The sequence below is a fragment of the Bos indicus genome, chromosome 18 (genome assembly GCF_029378745.1).
Source record: "Bos indicus isolate NIAB-ARS_2022 breed Sahiwal x Tharparkar chromosome 18, NIAB-ARS_B.indTharparkar_mat_pri_1.0, whole genome shotgun sequence".
Taxonomy (NCBI): domain Eukaryota; kingdom Metazoa; phylum Chordata; class Mammalia; order Artiodactyla; family Bovidae; genus Bos; species Bos indicus.
In genome coordinates, this window is record NC_091777.1 from 39,555,599 (window position 1) to 39,568,814 (window position 13,216).

General features: G+C 40.1%; 1 protein-coding gene across 1 annotated transcript in view; it reads left to right on the forward strand.

Annotated features, from left to right (window-relative positions):
* PMFBP1 (polyamine modulated factor 1 binding protein 1) overlaps positions 1–13,216 on the forward strand; it is a 48,730-nt gene that overhangs the window by 21,492 nt on the left and 14,022 nt on the right. The window contains exons 5-9 of the mRNA XM_070770851.1: positions 1,207–1,428; positions 7,511–7,681; positions 9,056–9,166; positions 11,374–11,500; positions 11,594–11,751. Coding sequence (XP_070626952.1) covers positions 1,207–1,428; positions 7,511–7,681; positions 9,056–9,166; positions 11,374–11,500; positions 11,594–11,751 — 789 coding nt within the window. The remainder of the gene's footprint in view (positions 1–1,206; positions 1,429–7,510; positions 7,682–9,055; positions 9,167–11,373; positions 11,501–11,593; positions 11,752–13,216) is intronic.

The window sequence follows — 13,216 nt, forward strand, 5'->3', positions numbered from 1 at the left end:
ACCATCCCTCTGGGTCGTCCCAGTGCACTAGCCCCAAGCATCCAGCGTCGTGCATCGAACGTGGACTGGCGACTCGTTTCATACATGATATTTCATATGTTTCAATGCCATTCTCCCAAATCTTCCCACCCTCTCCCTCTCCCACAGAGTCCATAAGACTGTTCTATACATCAGTGTCTCTTTTGCTGTCTCGTACACAGGGTTATTGTTACCATCTTTCTAAATTCCATATATATGCGTTAGTATACTGTATTGGTGTTTTTCCTTCTGGCTTACTTCACTCTGTATAATAGGCTCCAGTTTCATCCACCTCATTAGAACTTTTTCTTCCCTAATAAACACCTCAAAGTAAATGATCCTTTCCTAAGATGACTCTCAAAATGGCAGGCAGCAAATACATCAGCTTAAACCAACAGAATGTATTCTATCTGAATTCTGAACTATTTGAACCCAAATAAAGCCTTCCTTGATGACCCTCCTGCTCTTAACTCCTTCAATACATATAATGCAAGTCATGTAATTTAGCACACTCAAGAGTTGTTTGCTAATTTTAAATTGTATCTCCCCCAATAGAAGTTTGTAAATGCTGTGAGGGAGGAGCCTGTGCTGTGTAAGTATAAATATCCCTAAGCACCAAAGACATTGTTCTTGAGCATTCAATAAATATCTGTTCAATTGGTTCACTAATTAACTGATTAGGAAGAAAAAGAACCTAAATAAGGAGGATGCGAATTCTCCAGGAACTTCAGGTCCTATTCCCCCACTGTCTGTAGGGACCTTTGCTGAAGCAGACCTGTGTGCACCAGAGACTCCACATTTTCTAAATTAGACCTCTAGAGAATACCTAGTAAAGAAATAATACTTCCATCTCAAGCCCTTTAAAAATGGAGCTATACATTCATTCCTGTTAATCAACTAACATTATCTTTATTGAATTAACTACATACCAGGAAGAATGGGAAACAGAAATGGTCCCTGCCTTTAAGAAGCTTACCATCCAAACAGGACAATCTTTTAAAAAATTTTTTCTAATCATTACCATTCTGATTTTACATATGGTAGCTTTTAGATCTGTGCTGGGCCTATTCTTTGCATCTGCATTTCTAGTTAAGATAAAAGACTCCTCTGCATGCTATCTTACAGCCATATCCTTTCGTCATTAGATGCTTCCGTGGGTTCAGTGTGGTCTCTTTACTATACCAACAGGTGATTCTCTATGAGGAGGAACTGGGAAATCATAATGAGAACACAGGGGATAAGCTCCATTTGGCCCAGGAGCAACTCGCCTTGGCTGGGGACAAAATCGTCTCCCTCGAAAGGAGCTTAAACCTCTACAGGGATAAATACCAGACTTCCCTGAGCAACATCGAGTTACTTGAGTGCCAAGTGAAGATGTTGGAGGGGGAGCTCAGCGGGATCGTCGCTCAGGTAGGACTTCAGCCAGACCACTCGGGCCAGGAGCTCTCAGTGGTCCCTGCAGTGGTCCCACCCTCTCTGTCAGAAACCCAAACTTTCAACTAGTTGTCATTCCTTCCCTTGACTTTTGTGGCCCTCAGCTTTGAACTTCAAGCCTTCACATCTTTTTTAAGATTGCTCCTTAGGAATGTTAAGGCTCCTTAATTAACATAAGGAGAAGAAAAGAAAGTATATTCAACTCCTTGGGACTGTATGGACTGTAGCCCACCAAGCTCCTCTGTCCATGGAATTATCCAGGCAGGAACACTGGAGTGGGTAGCCATTCCCTTCTCCAAGGGATCTTCTCCACCTAGGGATCGAACCCAGGTCTCTCACATTGCAGACAGATTATTTACTGTATGAGTCACAAGGAAAGATAATATAAGGAACCACCACTTCAAATAAGACAGAAAGTAAATTACCAAATGAGCTTCCAAATCTTCCATTGTTGCCTCTTCTAGGTCACAAGACTCATGCAAATCATAGCTTCAGAATCAAATAGGAGGAGAAAGTCACGAAACATAGCAAAGAAGAGCCAAAGTGCCTGAACTTGTCTCTTTTTTCTTTTAATTGGTTTTTTAAATTATACAACTAATACAACAATATAGGCTTTCTAGACAGAATTATGGAGATTAAATGTAAAAGTCCACATTTTCCCTTCTCCATCCCACTCTCCTCCCCCTAGGCAGTCACTCAAAATGTGCTGGCAATCTTCCCCAGCCTATTGCTATACACTTACATATATAAAATGTTGAGGTTTTCTTTTTTCATAAATGAGTCACTTTAAAAATGTGGTTCTGTACTTTGCTCTTTAAATGTATATCTTGATGGTTTTTTCTTTTCTCTCTTAATTGATGATTTCTTTTAGTTACTACCTTGTATTCTGTAGTATGACTGTACCCTGTGCCGTCTACTGACCTGTTTTTCTACCACATACAGGGGTTAATTCCTGAAGTGAGATTTTGCTGGGTCAAAGGAAATGCTTATTTTTAATGTTTAAAGAGAATTCTACATTGAATACTAAAAAAGGTTCTACCAGTTTACACTTTGACCAACAATAATTCCCCCACACTCACAGGGCATGTTTTCAGTCTATTTAAGTTGTGTTAAACTGATGGATGGGGGAAAATAAAACAGATTTTCTCATTACAATTTTTATTTCCTTTCGTTCTAATAATTGTGGGTTGAGCTCCCCAGGAAGCAGACTCTGAGACAGACTGGCATGTCAGACATTTTTAGAGAAAGGTCTTGGCATCAGCTCCTATGAAGGGTAAGGAAGCAGGGTTGGGCAGAAGGAGATATTGGGCTGTCCCAGCAAATGCCTTAGTCAACCTCATGGCGAGCTTTGAGCCTGGAAAGACCTCTAGAGCAATTATAAACTGGGGAGAAGGGAGCTGGCCTTTATACCTCCATGGTGGTCAGTGACTGGATGTGAGCTGTCTTCCTAGGGAAAGACATGACCTTGGGCAAATGTTTTCTTCAACCCAGGCAATCCCCAAGAAGGGCAGCACCCCCGCAGCTAGAGGAGTAAGTCTTTCACTGCTGAAGGGGATTGGGGAGGCAGGTCACAGTGCCCACCTCATGAACAAAGTATTGAGCCCTGTTCGTAAGTGTATAACCATTTTTTTATTGGATTGTTAGCCTTTTTTGTGTTGACTTATAGGAGGTTCTTTGGAGAAGGAAATGACAACTCACTCCAGTATTCTTGCCTGGGAAATCTCATGGACAGAGGAGTCTGGCAGGCTACAGTCCATGGAGTCCAAAGAGTCAGACACGACTGAGCAACTAAACAGCAACCGCATAGACGGTTCTACACCTTCTATGATATAGATTTAGAAGGTTCTTCTATATCTATATTATAGGTAATAATGTTTCATTATATAAGTTACAAATATTTTCTCCCAGTTTGTAATTTTTATTTTTTCTTGTTAATGGTGTTTTTCAACATACAAAAGTTTTTAATTTTATGAAACTAAATCTCTTGGCCCTTCTTTAAATAGATCCTAGGTTTTATGTCTTATTTAGGAAGGCCTTCACTACCCGCCCCCCCCCCCCCCAGATTGCAAAAGTTTATCTTATACTGTCTTTTAACAGTTTTATAATTTTGTAGTTATATTTTATATATATATATATATATATATTTCATTTATAAATAATGAGCTGCTGTTGCTGTTTTGTTGTCCAGTCATGTCCAACTCTTTGAGACCCCATGAACTGTAGCCAGCCAGGCTCCTCTGTCCGTGGGATTCTCCAGGCCAAAATACTGGAGTGGGTAGCCTTTTCCTTCTCCCGGGGATCTTCCTGATCCAGGTATTGAACCCAAGTCTCCCACATTGTAGGCGGATTCTTTACCGCTGAGCCATAAAGGAAGCCCAAGAATACTGGAGTGGGTAGCCTATCCCTTCTCCAGCAGATCTTCCTGACCCAGGGCCAAGAAGCCCCATATAAATAATGAGAGAAGGCTGTAATTTTATGTTTATCAAAATGGATCTCCAGTTGTCCCAGCTCCACTTATGAAACATCCCCACCTTTTCCCATTGACAAAGTGCCAGCTCAAAATACATACTAATCTCTTTCTGGATTCTCTGTTCTTTTGATCTACTTGTCAGTTCCTGCACCAAGATCAGAGTTGTTTTTGATAGTAACTGATACTATGTTTCCATACCTCCTTTTAGGGCGGGTCCAACTTCACTGTTTTTTACATTCAAATATTTCTTGGTCTTTTTTGTATCTCTTGTCTTGGTGAAATTCATATTGTCTTACTTTCAAACTTTATATTCATTTGGGAGAAATTATCATACCCTATAGAACATGACAGGCTTCCCCAGTAGCTCAGCAGTAAAGAATCCACCTGCAATGCAGGAGACACAGATTTGATCCCTGGGTTGGAAAGATCCCTGGGAGGAGGGCATGGAAACCCACTCTGGTATTCTTGCCTGGAGAATCTCATGGACAGAGGAGCCTGGTGGACTACAGTCCCTGAGGTCGCAAAGAAACAGACACAACTGAAGTGACCTAGCACGCACACACACATGGAACATGATATGTTTCTACTTTTAGTCAAGGCTTCTTGTGTGTCCTTTAGTAAGATTTTACACTTTTCCTTATAGATCTCACATATTTCTTGCTTAAGTTTATTCTTAGATGTATTACAGTTGTTATTATTTTATGAATGAGCTCTTTTGTACATTTAATTGTGTTAATTATTGTTGATGTAGAGAAAAACTCTTATCCTGGTATTTTTGAGCTCTGTTCCCAGATTTTTAGTTGACTATCTCAGGTTTTCCTAAATTGCTTTCCTTATTGGCATTTATACAATTTATTTTCCATCTTACCACATTGACTAAGACCTCCAGAACAGTGTAGAATTGTAGCATCCTTGCCTTGCTCCTCATATTTTTAAATGTTTCTAATATCCCACTTTTAAATATAATATCTGTTCTTGGATTCTTGTTAATATCCTTTTTGAAGTTAAAGATGTAACTGTCTCTACATAGCTTATCAAGAATTTTTACCAGGAATAGATATTGGATTTTATTGGATGTTTTTGTTAGCACCTATCAAAGTAATCATAGAGTTTTTTTCCTGTAATGAAGTGTAATAAATTAATAGATTTTCATTTATAGAACAATCTTTACATTCCTGGAACCAATCCTCCTTGATATATGTTATTATTTTAATTAAATAATTTAATTTTAATTAAATAATATATATCATAATAAACTGCTAAATTAAATCATAATAAACTGCTATTATAAGCTTATTAGCATTTAGTTTTTATCTATTTTCAGAAGTAAGATTATTTTGATGACTTAAATTTATGTGTTCTCATCTCATATTGGTGTCTGGATTATGCTACCCTAATGTAAATGAATTTGAAAACTTTTCATCTTTTCTTTAATTTCTTGAGCTAGTTATATGACAGACAAAATGTACATTTCTTTAAGATTACAAATAAAGCCAACTTTTACTTACTAAGCGGTATACTCCACCTCTTCTACATTCTTGGACTTTTCCTTTTGCTGCAATAATTCCTTGTTAATTCTTTCAGAAACAACAGTGAATGGAAAAAATTCTCAAAATTTCCATGTCTGAACAAGGTTTATTTTGCCATCATTTGTGAATACTATTTTGATTGGGTATAGATTTACAACTAAGTCTTAGAAAACTATAGCTGTGTTGTATTATACTATGCAGTATTAAAGAGGAATTGTTAGTTTTCAACCTGTTTCTCATTTTGTGTGAGTCACCTGTTTCATCTCTGAACTCTAGAGGTTTTTAGGCTCAGGATTTTTTAAAATTTATTTCTCATTAAGTCTCTCAACACTTAGCTGATCCTTTGAAGATCTACATTTTTTTCAATTCCAAGAATTTTTCTTCTATTACTTTAAAAGTAATTTCTATTTTTCATACTGTAAGTATTAAGATATTGGAATCTGTAGATATCATCTTTCTGTTTCTTAACCTTTTTATTGTTCCCCATTCCTTTTTCCACATAGACACTGAATTATTTATATACTCAGGGCAACTTTCACGCTCAGTGAACATGAACTATTTCTAACTTTGCCTGAAAAAGCCCAGTTAGGGATATAGTTTAATGGAGAAAGGATCTACCATCCAAACTAGGACTTTTTGTTCTTTTTTGCTTCTCTGCATCAGTTCACCCCATTATTAGTGCAGACCAGTGAACAGGTAGTAACCTTCATGCATGATTTCAGATAATCTAGAGAAAGACATTTAAAAATAAAAAATGCAGTTCTAGGAAAACAGACACATTCATGTTGATGAGAGTGTCAATTGGTAATTTCCTTGAAGGATAAGCATGCAACAGCTATCAGAGTTTTAAATAGACCCTGTTTACATAGATTCCTATAATACATCTACAGATTTAATCTACACATAAACTACAATAGCTACTCAAAGATTTACGTGCAAAAATATTCATTGCAGCTTCATTTTAGAAAAATACTTGGAAACAGCATATATTCCCATCAATAGGAAACTAGATAAACATATTTAAAAGAGCCAAAATAGAGGCACGTGTACCAACATGGATAAATTTCTAAGACATCTTGTTGAGAAAAAATTTATGTTTCAAAAAGTGAAAATAATATCTGTATTCTGCAATATTCATTTGTATGTATGTAAATGTATAGATAAAGTTCTAGAAAAATATGCACAAGTTATCATCTCTGGAGAATGCAGTAAGTATGTGAACAGAGGTGGTGGTCAAAGAGAAATTTAGACTTGCCTGTAATATTACAGTGTTCTTCATTTTAGAGGTTTGGGGTGGGGCAGTTTAGGGTTTGCTTTTTTTTGTTTTTGTTTTTGTTTGGCTGTCAGGTCTTAGCTGCAGCATGCAGGCGCCTTGTTGCAGCACATGGATTTCTCTCTAGTGGTGGCATGCAGGCTTACTTGACCCTTGGCGTGTAGGGTCTTAGTTCTCCAACCAGAGGTTGACCCTTGAGTCCCCTGCATTGAAAAGTAGATTCTTACTGGACCACCAGGAAAGTCCCTACAGTGTTCTATAAGATTTTATGTATATTTGTGTGTGTATTACTTGAAATTAATTTGAAATTAATTTGACATTTTGAAATTAATTTTAAAAGAAAAATAAGATAGATCTACAAATAGCAATATGGAAAATATCCTAAATAAATGTTTAGAATAGTATGCAGAAGACTTTCACTTGGGTAGGGAAAGAGTAAGGGGTTACACACACATATATAAGTGATATGTAAATATGCATAAACTCTCCCCAGAAGGATATACAAAAAACTGGTACCATAGACCATCATGGAAAAGGGGACCTGGGTCACGGAGGGTCAAGATTTACTTTTCAGTGTTTTCTCTTGTGAACCATTTGAACTTCTTACTGTATGTGCACTTTTTAATTTGTTTTCTTTTGTTCTGGAAGATCTGATTCACATATATGAATCAGATATGTGAACATGAACTTTTAGAATATTGGTCTAGAGATTGTTTGTGTTCATGGCATTCTGAAATTGATTCCAAAATTGGCTCAAAATCAACCTATCATTTTTAAATATCTCAGGATCCCGAGAACAAGGGTGATCATTCAAAGGTGCGTATATTCACTTCTCCCTGCATGATTCAAGAGCATCAGGAGACCCTGAAACGATTATCTGAAGTCTGGCAAAAGGTCTCTGAACAGGACGATCTAATACAGGAACTTCGAAATAAGCTAGCCTGCAGTAATGCTTTGGTAAGTGTCTCCTTCTAGAACATTTTCCCAAGAGACCCAAAATAAAGTCTTGAGTAAAGGAAGGAGGGGAAAGAATCGCCTAAAGTAATCTCTTCGCCAGCACTCCTCACATGTCTTACGCATACATGCCCCTGCCTCTTGTTCATTTTCTACTTTCTGTGCATCCCCAACTCACACTAAGTCTGAGATTCTAAAGAGACTTAAAATCTCACTCAACAACCAAGGAGTCCATCAACAAGGAAACAGTTGAAGAGATTAAAAGAAATTATTAAAGAGACATCCATATTATGGAATAATAATATGCCAAGGAAAAGGATTAAGTAGATCTGTAAGGGCTGCATGGAAGGATATTTGTGGTATATTATTGAGAAAAAGTTTCAGAATCCTGTGTAGAGTCCAATCCAGCTTTTATTTTTTTAAGTCTTAGATCATAATATAGAAGTATATATCAGTGATCCCCAACCTTTTTGGCACCAGGGACCGGTTCCTGGAAGACAGTTTTTTCACAGATGGGGGAGGGGGTGGAGATGCTTTCGGGATGATTCAAGTGTGTTACATTCATTGTGCACTTTATTTCTATTACTATCACATCAGCTCCACCTCAGATCATCAGGCATTAGATCCTAGAAGTCGGGGACCCCTACTGTAAATTATCAGTAGTGTTCCTCCTCCTTAGCAGAAGTGAGAAAGAAAAGAATAACTAAATAGGAGAGTCTCACTTCTTTTTTTTTTTTTTAAGTATTTATTTATTTGGCTGTGCTGGGTCTTATCTGTGGTACACTGGATTTTTAGTCGCATCATGCAAACTCTTAGTTACAGCATGCGGGATCTAGTTCCCTGACCAGGATCAAACCCGGGCCCCCTGCATGGGGAGCTCAGAGTCTTAGCCACTGGACCACCAGCAAAGTCCCTCACTTCTTATTTTCGATGCTTGGGTTCTATTTGAATTATTTTCAACAAACAAAAACTAAAGTTTCTTTTTTTATTATTTTAAAAAACACACATTCACTCAATCCATAAGAAGCTTCCTTCTTTACTTCTTGAACTTTGAATCCTATCTTCTGAGAGATTCAGTACATCTTTCCATCACAGTCTCCAAAGAACCTTCTTCTGCCTCATAAACTGGACCATACAGAGAGGATCAAGAGGGGGTCCAAAGTGTGGCCATTGATGGACTCGAGAAAAACCACTGTCTGTGCCTTAGTGAGCCTTGATATAAGACTGAAAACATAATTCTTTCTCCCTAGTTTATATAATATGAATTACACAATGCTGTAATAAACTTGGGCTGACAAAGGAACACCTTGCAAAACTAGCACTAGTAACAGCCACTGTGCTGATGATCCAGAGTAACTGATTGGTGCTACGTTGCAGGTTCTGGAGCGCGAAGAGGCTTTGATAAAATTACAAGCAGACTTTGCTTCCTATACAGCCACCCACCGACACCCCCCTAGTTCCTCAGAAGATTGTGAAGACATCAAAAAGGTGGGAGAAATTTGCCTATTTGTGCTGATGGATGGGCTGAGTTGGGTTTGATTCTGGGCTCTCCTTCTTGTTAAAATTTTTATACTACATTTTATATTTTATTCTATATTTGCCTCACTTTGTTCAGCCCTGCCATAAGGATACTGTATATAATGTACCCAAGGAATGTGTCTGGCATGATTAGATTTTGAAATTGAATTTTGGCATTGCATCTATCTCTTCATTCATGTCCAACGGTATAGCTAAACAAGACAGAGACTCCTGTTGGCTTGCTAGACTCAGAAGAATCATCCAGCCTTCTGGTTTCTGGCTGAAATTGAAAAGCAAAAAATTTAGGGAAGATTATTAATTCAAATTCACCCCCTTTTTAAAAACTCTTATGTTTTCAAAATTCAAAGCCATCTCAAAAGTTGACTCAAATAATCAAAAAGCATTTAAACCAGATAAACAAATCGTAAGACTTGACCAACCAATAAATAGTGAAAACAAGGCGAGGGTCCCTTCTAGGAGATCTGAAGTCAGTCATGCCTGAATTTGAGATGTAAAATAAAGCCAGCCACGTGAGGCCATGCCGATGCTGAATATTGTAGTGGTCAAGGGAAGTGGCAGAGAGAGTCAACACACATTAGCTCTCCAAGGGATCCCCTGGTTGGGGAACACAGATGCATCTTTTCCCAGGGCTTTCTATTTCCATAGAGTCTGGATGAACTTTGGAATTTCTCCTTGTACGTCTGTCAACATATATTTTAAAGGTCAGTCCCATGTTATTCACATCCTGACATATAGCAAGATCTCATACACTCCATGTTTGAGAAATGTCTTTATTCCTCCCTCACTTTTTGATGTTTCATAATGGAAAAAAAATCATGACATTAAATTGACCACCTTAACCATTTTTAAATGTGCAGTTAGTTGTGTTAAGTATATTGCCATTATTGTGCAATAAATCTCTAGAACTTTCTCATCTTGCAAAACTGAAACTCTATCTACTAAACACAAATTCTTTAACACTCTATTTTTTTTTAAAGGTACAGATTTCTTCAAGAAACAGAATCCAGTTTCCCATACGTTTTATATATCCTACCCAAAGCCATTATGTAAATATTCTGTTAGGACTGAGACCACTCACATCTCACTTAGGGCCTGCCACCTCTCTTCCCTCCCTTGGCCCTTCAGGGCCACACCTAGGTCATACGGTGACTGCCCTGCACTTCTGCAGCTGCTCCCCTCAGTCCTCATAGCGCAGCCCACCATCGCTGTCAACTCTGAAATCACATAAACTATCTCCCCAGCATCCCATCATGCCCAGACAACTAACTGTTCCTCCTTGGTCACCATCTCACTGAGGCTAACCTATCCAACCTATTTAAAGTTGCAGCACACCTCACCTCCACCCCATACATCTCCATTCCCCTTTTGCTGACCTGTTTCTTCCATGGGCTTCCCTGGTGGCTCAGACGATAAAGCGTCTGCCTGCAGTGCAGGAGACCCAGGTATCAGCTGTTCATGTTTTCTGTTAGTCACTACTTTATGCTCTTTGTTTGTCTCACCCCACCAGAAGGTCAGCTCCCTGGGGTAAGAATTGGTGTCTGTGGTGTTTGCGGCACCCCCGGTAGTGCCTGGCACACAGTAGTGCTTCATGAATGACACTGAGTATGGCAAGAAGGAAGGGGGTGGCTTTTGTGCACATTCCATTCTGTGTGAGCAGGTGAAGCCGGCCATATCCTTCTTTTTTTTTACTCTTTATTTCTTAATTGAGATGTAATTACATACAAGAAAAGTGTTAGTCATCCAGTCGTATCTGACTCTTTGTGACCCACGGACTGTATCCCACCAGGCTCCTCTGTCCATGCAACTCTCCAGGCAAAAATACTGCAGTGGGTTGCCATTTGCTTCTCCAAACATACCAGAAAACTCACCATTTAAAGTGTACAATCAGTGGTTTTTAGTATATTCACAAAATGGGGCAACATCACCACTAATTTCAGAACATTTTCATCACTCCAAAAAGAGACCCATATCCATGAGCTATCACGGATCGCTCCCCATCCTCCCCGTCCTCACCCCATCCCCCACCCCCCACCCTCCCGCGGCAACTACTCTGCTACTTGTGTCCCTCCGGATTTGCCTGTCTGGACCCTCGCCATTCTAGGGAACATTCTCCCCGCAGGTCCTCACCCCGCCCTGCTCTTCTTCCATCTGCGCAGATACTGAAGCACTTGCAAGAGCAGAAAGACAGCCAGTGCCTGCACGTGGAGGAATACCAGAACCTCGTGAAGGATCTGCGCATGGAGCTAGAGTCCGTGTCAGAACAGAAGAAAAACATCATGAAGGGTAAACCGTGGGCCAGTGGCGGAGTGGGGTGAGGGGAGCCCCGGAGGGTGCAGCGCCCCTCTGAGCACGAAGCACTGTCTCCTCCCGCTGTAGACATGATGAAGCTAGAGCTGGACCTGCACGGGCTGCGGGAGGAGACATCTGCCCACGTGGAGAGGAAGGATAAGGAGGTCATCATCATGCAGCGGCGGCTGCAGGAGCTGCAGACGCAGTTCACCGAGACCCAGAAGCTTGGTTTGAAGAAAGACAAGGTAAATCGAGGAGCTCCCTGATTGGAACCGCCACAGGGCAGGTGCGAGACTAGGCCTGGCGGGAGCGGGCTCTGCGGCTCTGCCATCCTCAGTGCTGCTTGGAGAGGACCTACGCATGCGCAGTGAGATTGCGGCGCTTTAGACACGGGGAAGGACTTCAGGGGGCCAAGGGGGTGTGAGGGCCGAGGGGGTAGGGGGGCCACAGGAATGGGGGGCGGGGTGGAATTCTGAGCTCTTCCTTGAAATTTCTCGTGGCACACTCGAGTATTCTTGCCTGGAGAATCCCATGGACTGAGGAGCCTGGCAGGCTACAGTCCAGAGGGTCGCAAAGAGTCGACATAACTGAGTGCCTAAGTACACATGCACTCTGGGCAACGCATATATATGGAATCTAGAAAGATGGTACCGATGAACCTATTTGCAGGGTAGCAGTGGAGATGCAAAGGAAAGATATACCCATCTGAATGCAGAATTCCAAAGAGTAGCAAGGAGAGAAAAGAAAGCCTTCCTCGGTGGTCAATGCAAAGAAATAGAGGAAAACAACAGAATGGGAAAGACTAGAGATCTCTTCAAGAATACTAGAGATACCAAGGGAACATTTCATGCAAAGATGGGCACAATAAAGGACAGAAATGGTATGGACCTAACAGAAGCAGAAGATATTAAGAAGAGGTGGCAAGAATACACAGAAGAACTGTACAAAAAAGATCTTCATGACCCAGATAATCATGATGGTGTGATCACTCACCTAGAGCTAGACATCCTGGAATGCGAAGTCAAGTGGGCCTTAGGAAGCATCACTACAAACAAAGCTAGTAGAGGTGATGGAACTGCAGTTGAGCTATTTCAAATCCTAAAAAATGATGCTGTGAAAGTGCTGCACTCAATATGCCAGCAAATTTGGAAAACTCAGCAGTGGCCACAGGACTGGAAAAGGTCAGTTTTCATTCCAATCCCAAAAAAAGGCAATGCCAAAGAATGTTCAAACTACCACACAATTGCACTCATCTCACACGCTAGCAAAGTAATGCTCAAAATTCTCCAAGCCAGGCTTCAGCAGTATGTGAACCATGAAATTCCAGATATTTCAGCTGGATTTAGAAAAGACAGAGGAACCAGAGATCAAATTGCCAACATCCTTTGGATCATTGAAAAAGCAAGAGAATTCTAGAAAAACATCTATTTCTGCTTTATTGACTATGCTTTATTGACTGCTTCTTTGACTGTGTGGATCACAACAAACTGTGGGAAATTCTTCAAGAGGTGGGAATACCAGACCACTTGACCTACCTCCTGAGAAATCTGTATGCAGGTCAAGAAGCAACAGTTAGAACTGGACATGGAACAACAGACTGGTTCCAAATAGGGAAAGGAGTACTCAAGGCTGTATATTGTCACCCTGCTGATTTAACTTATATGCAGAATACATCATGCAAAATGCCGGGCTAGATGAAGCATAAGCTGG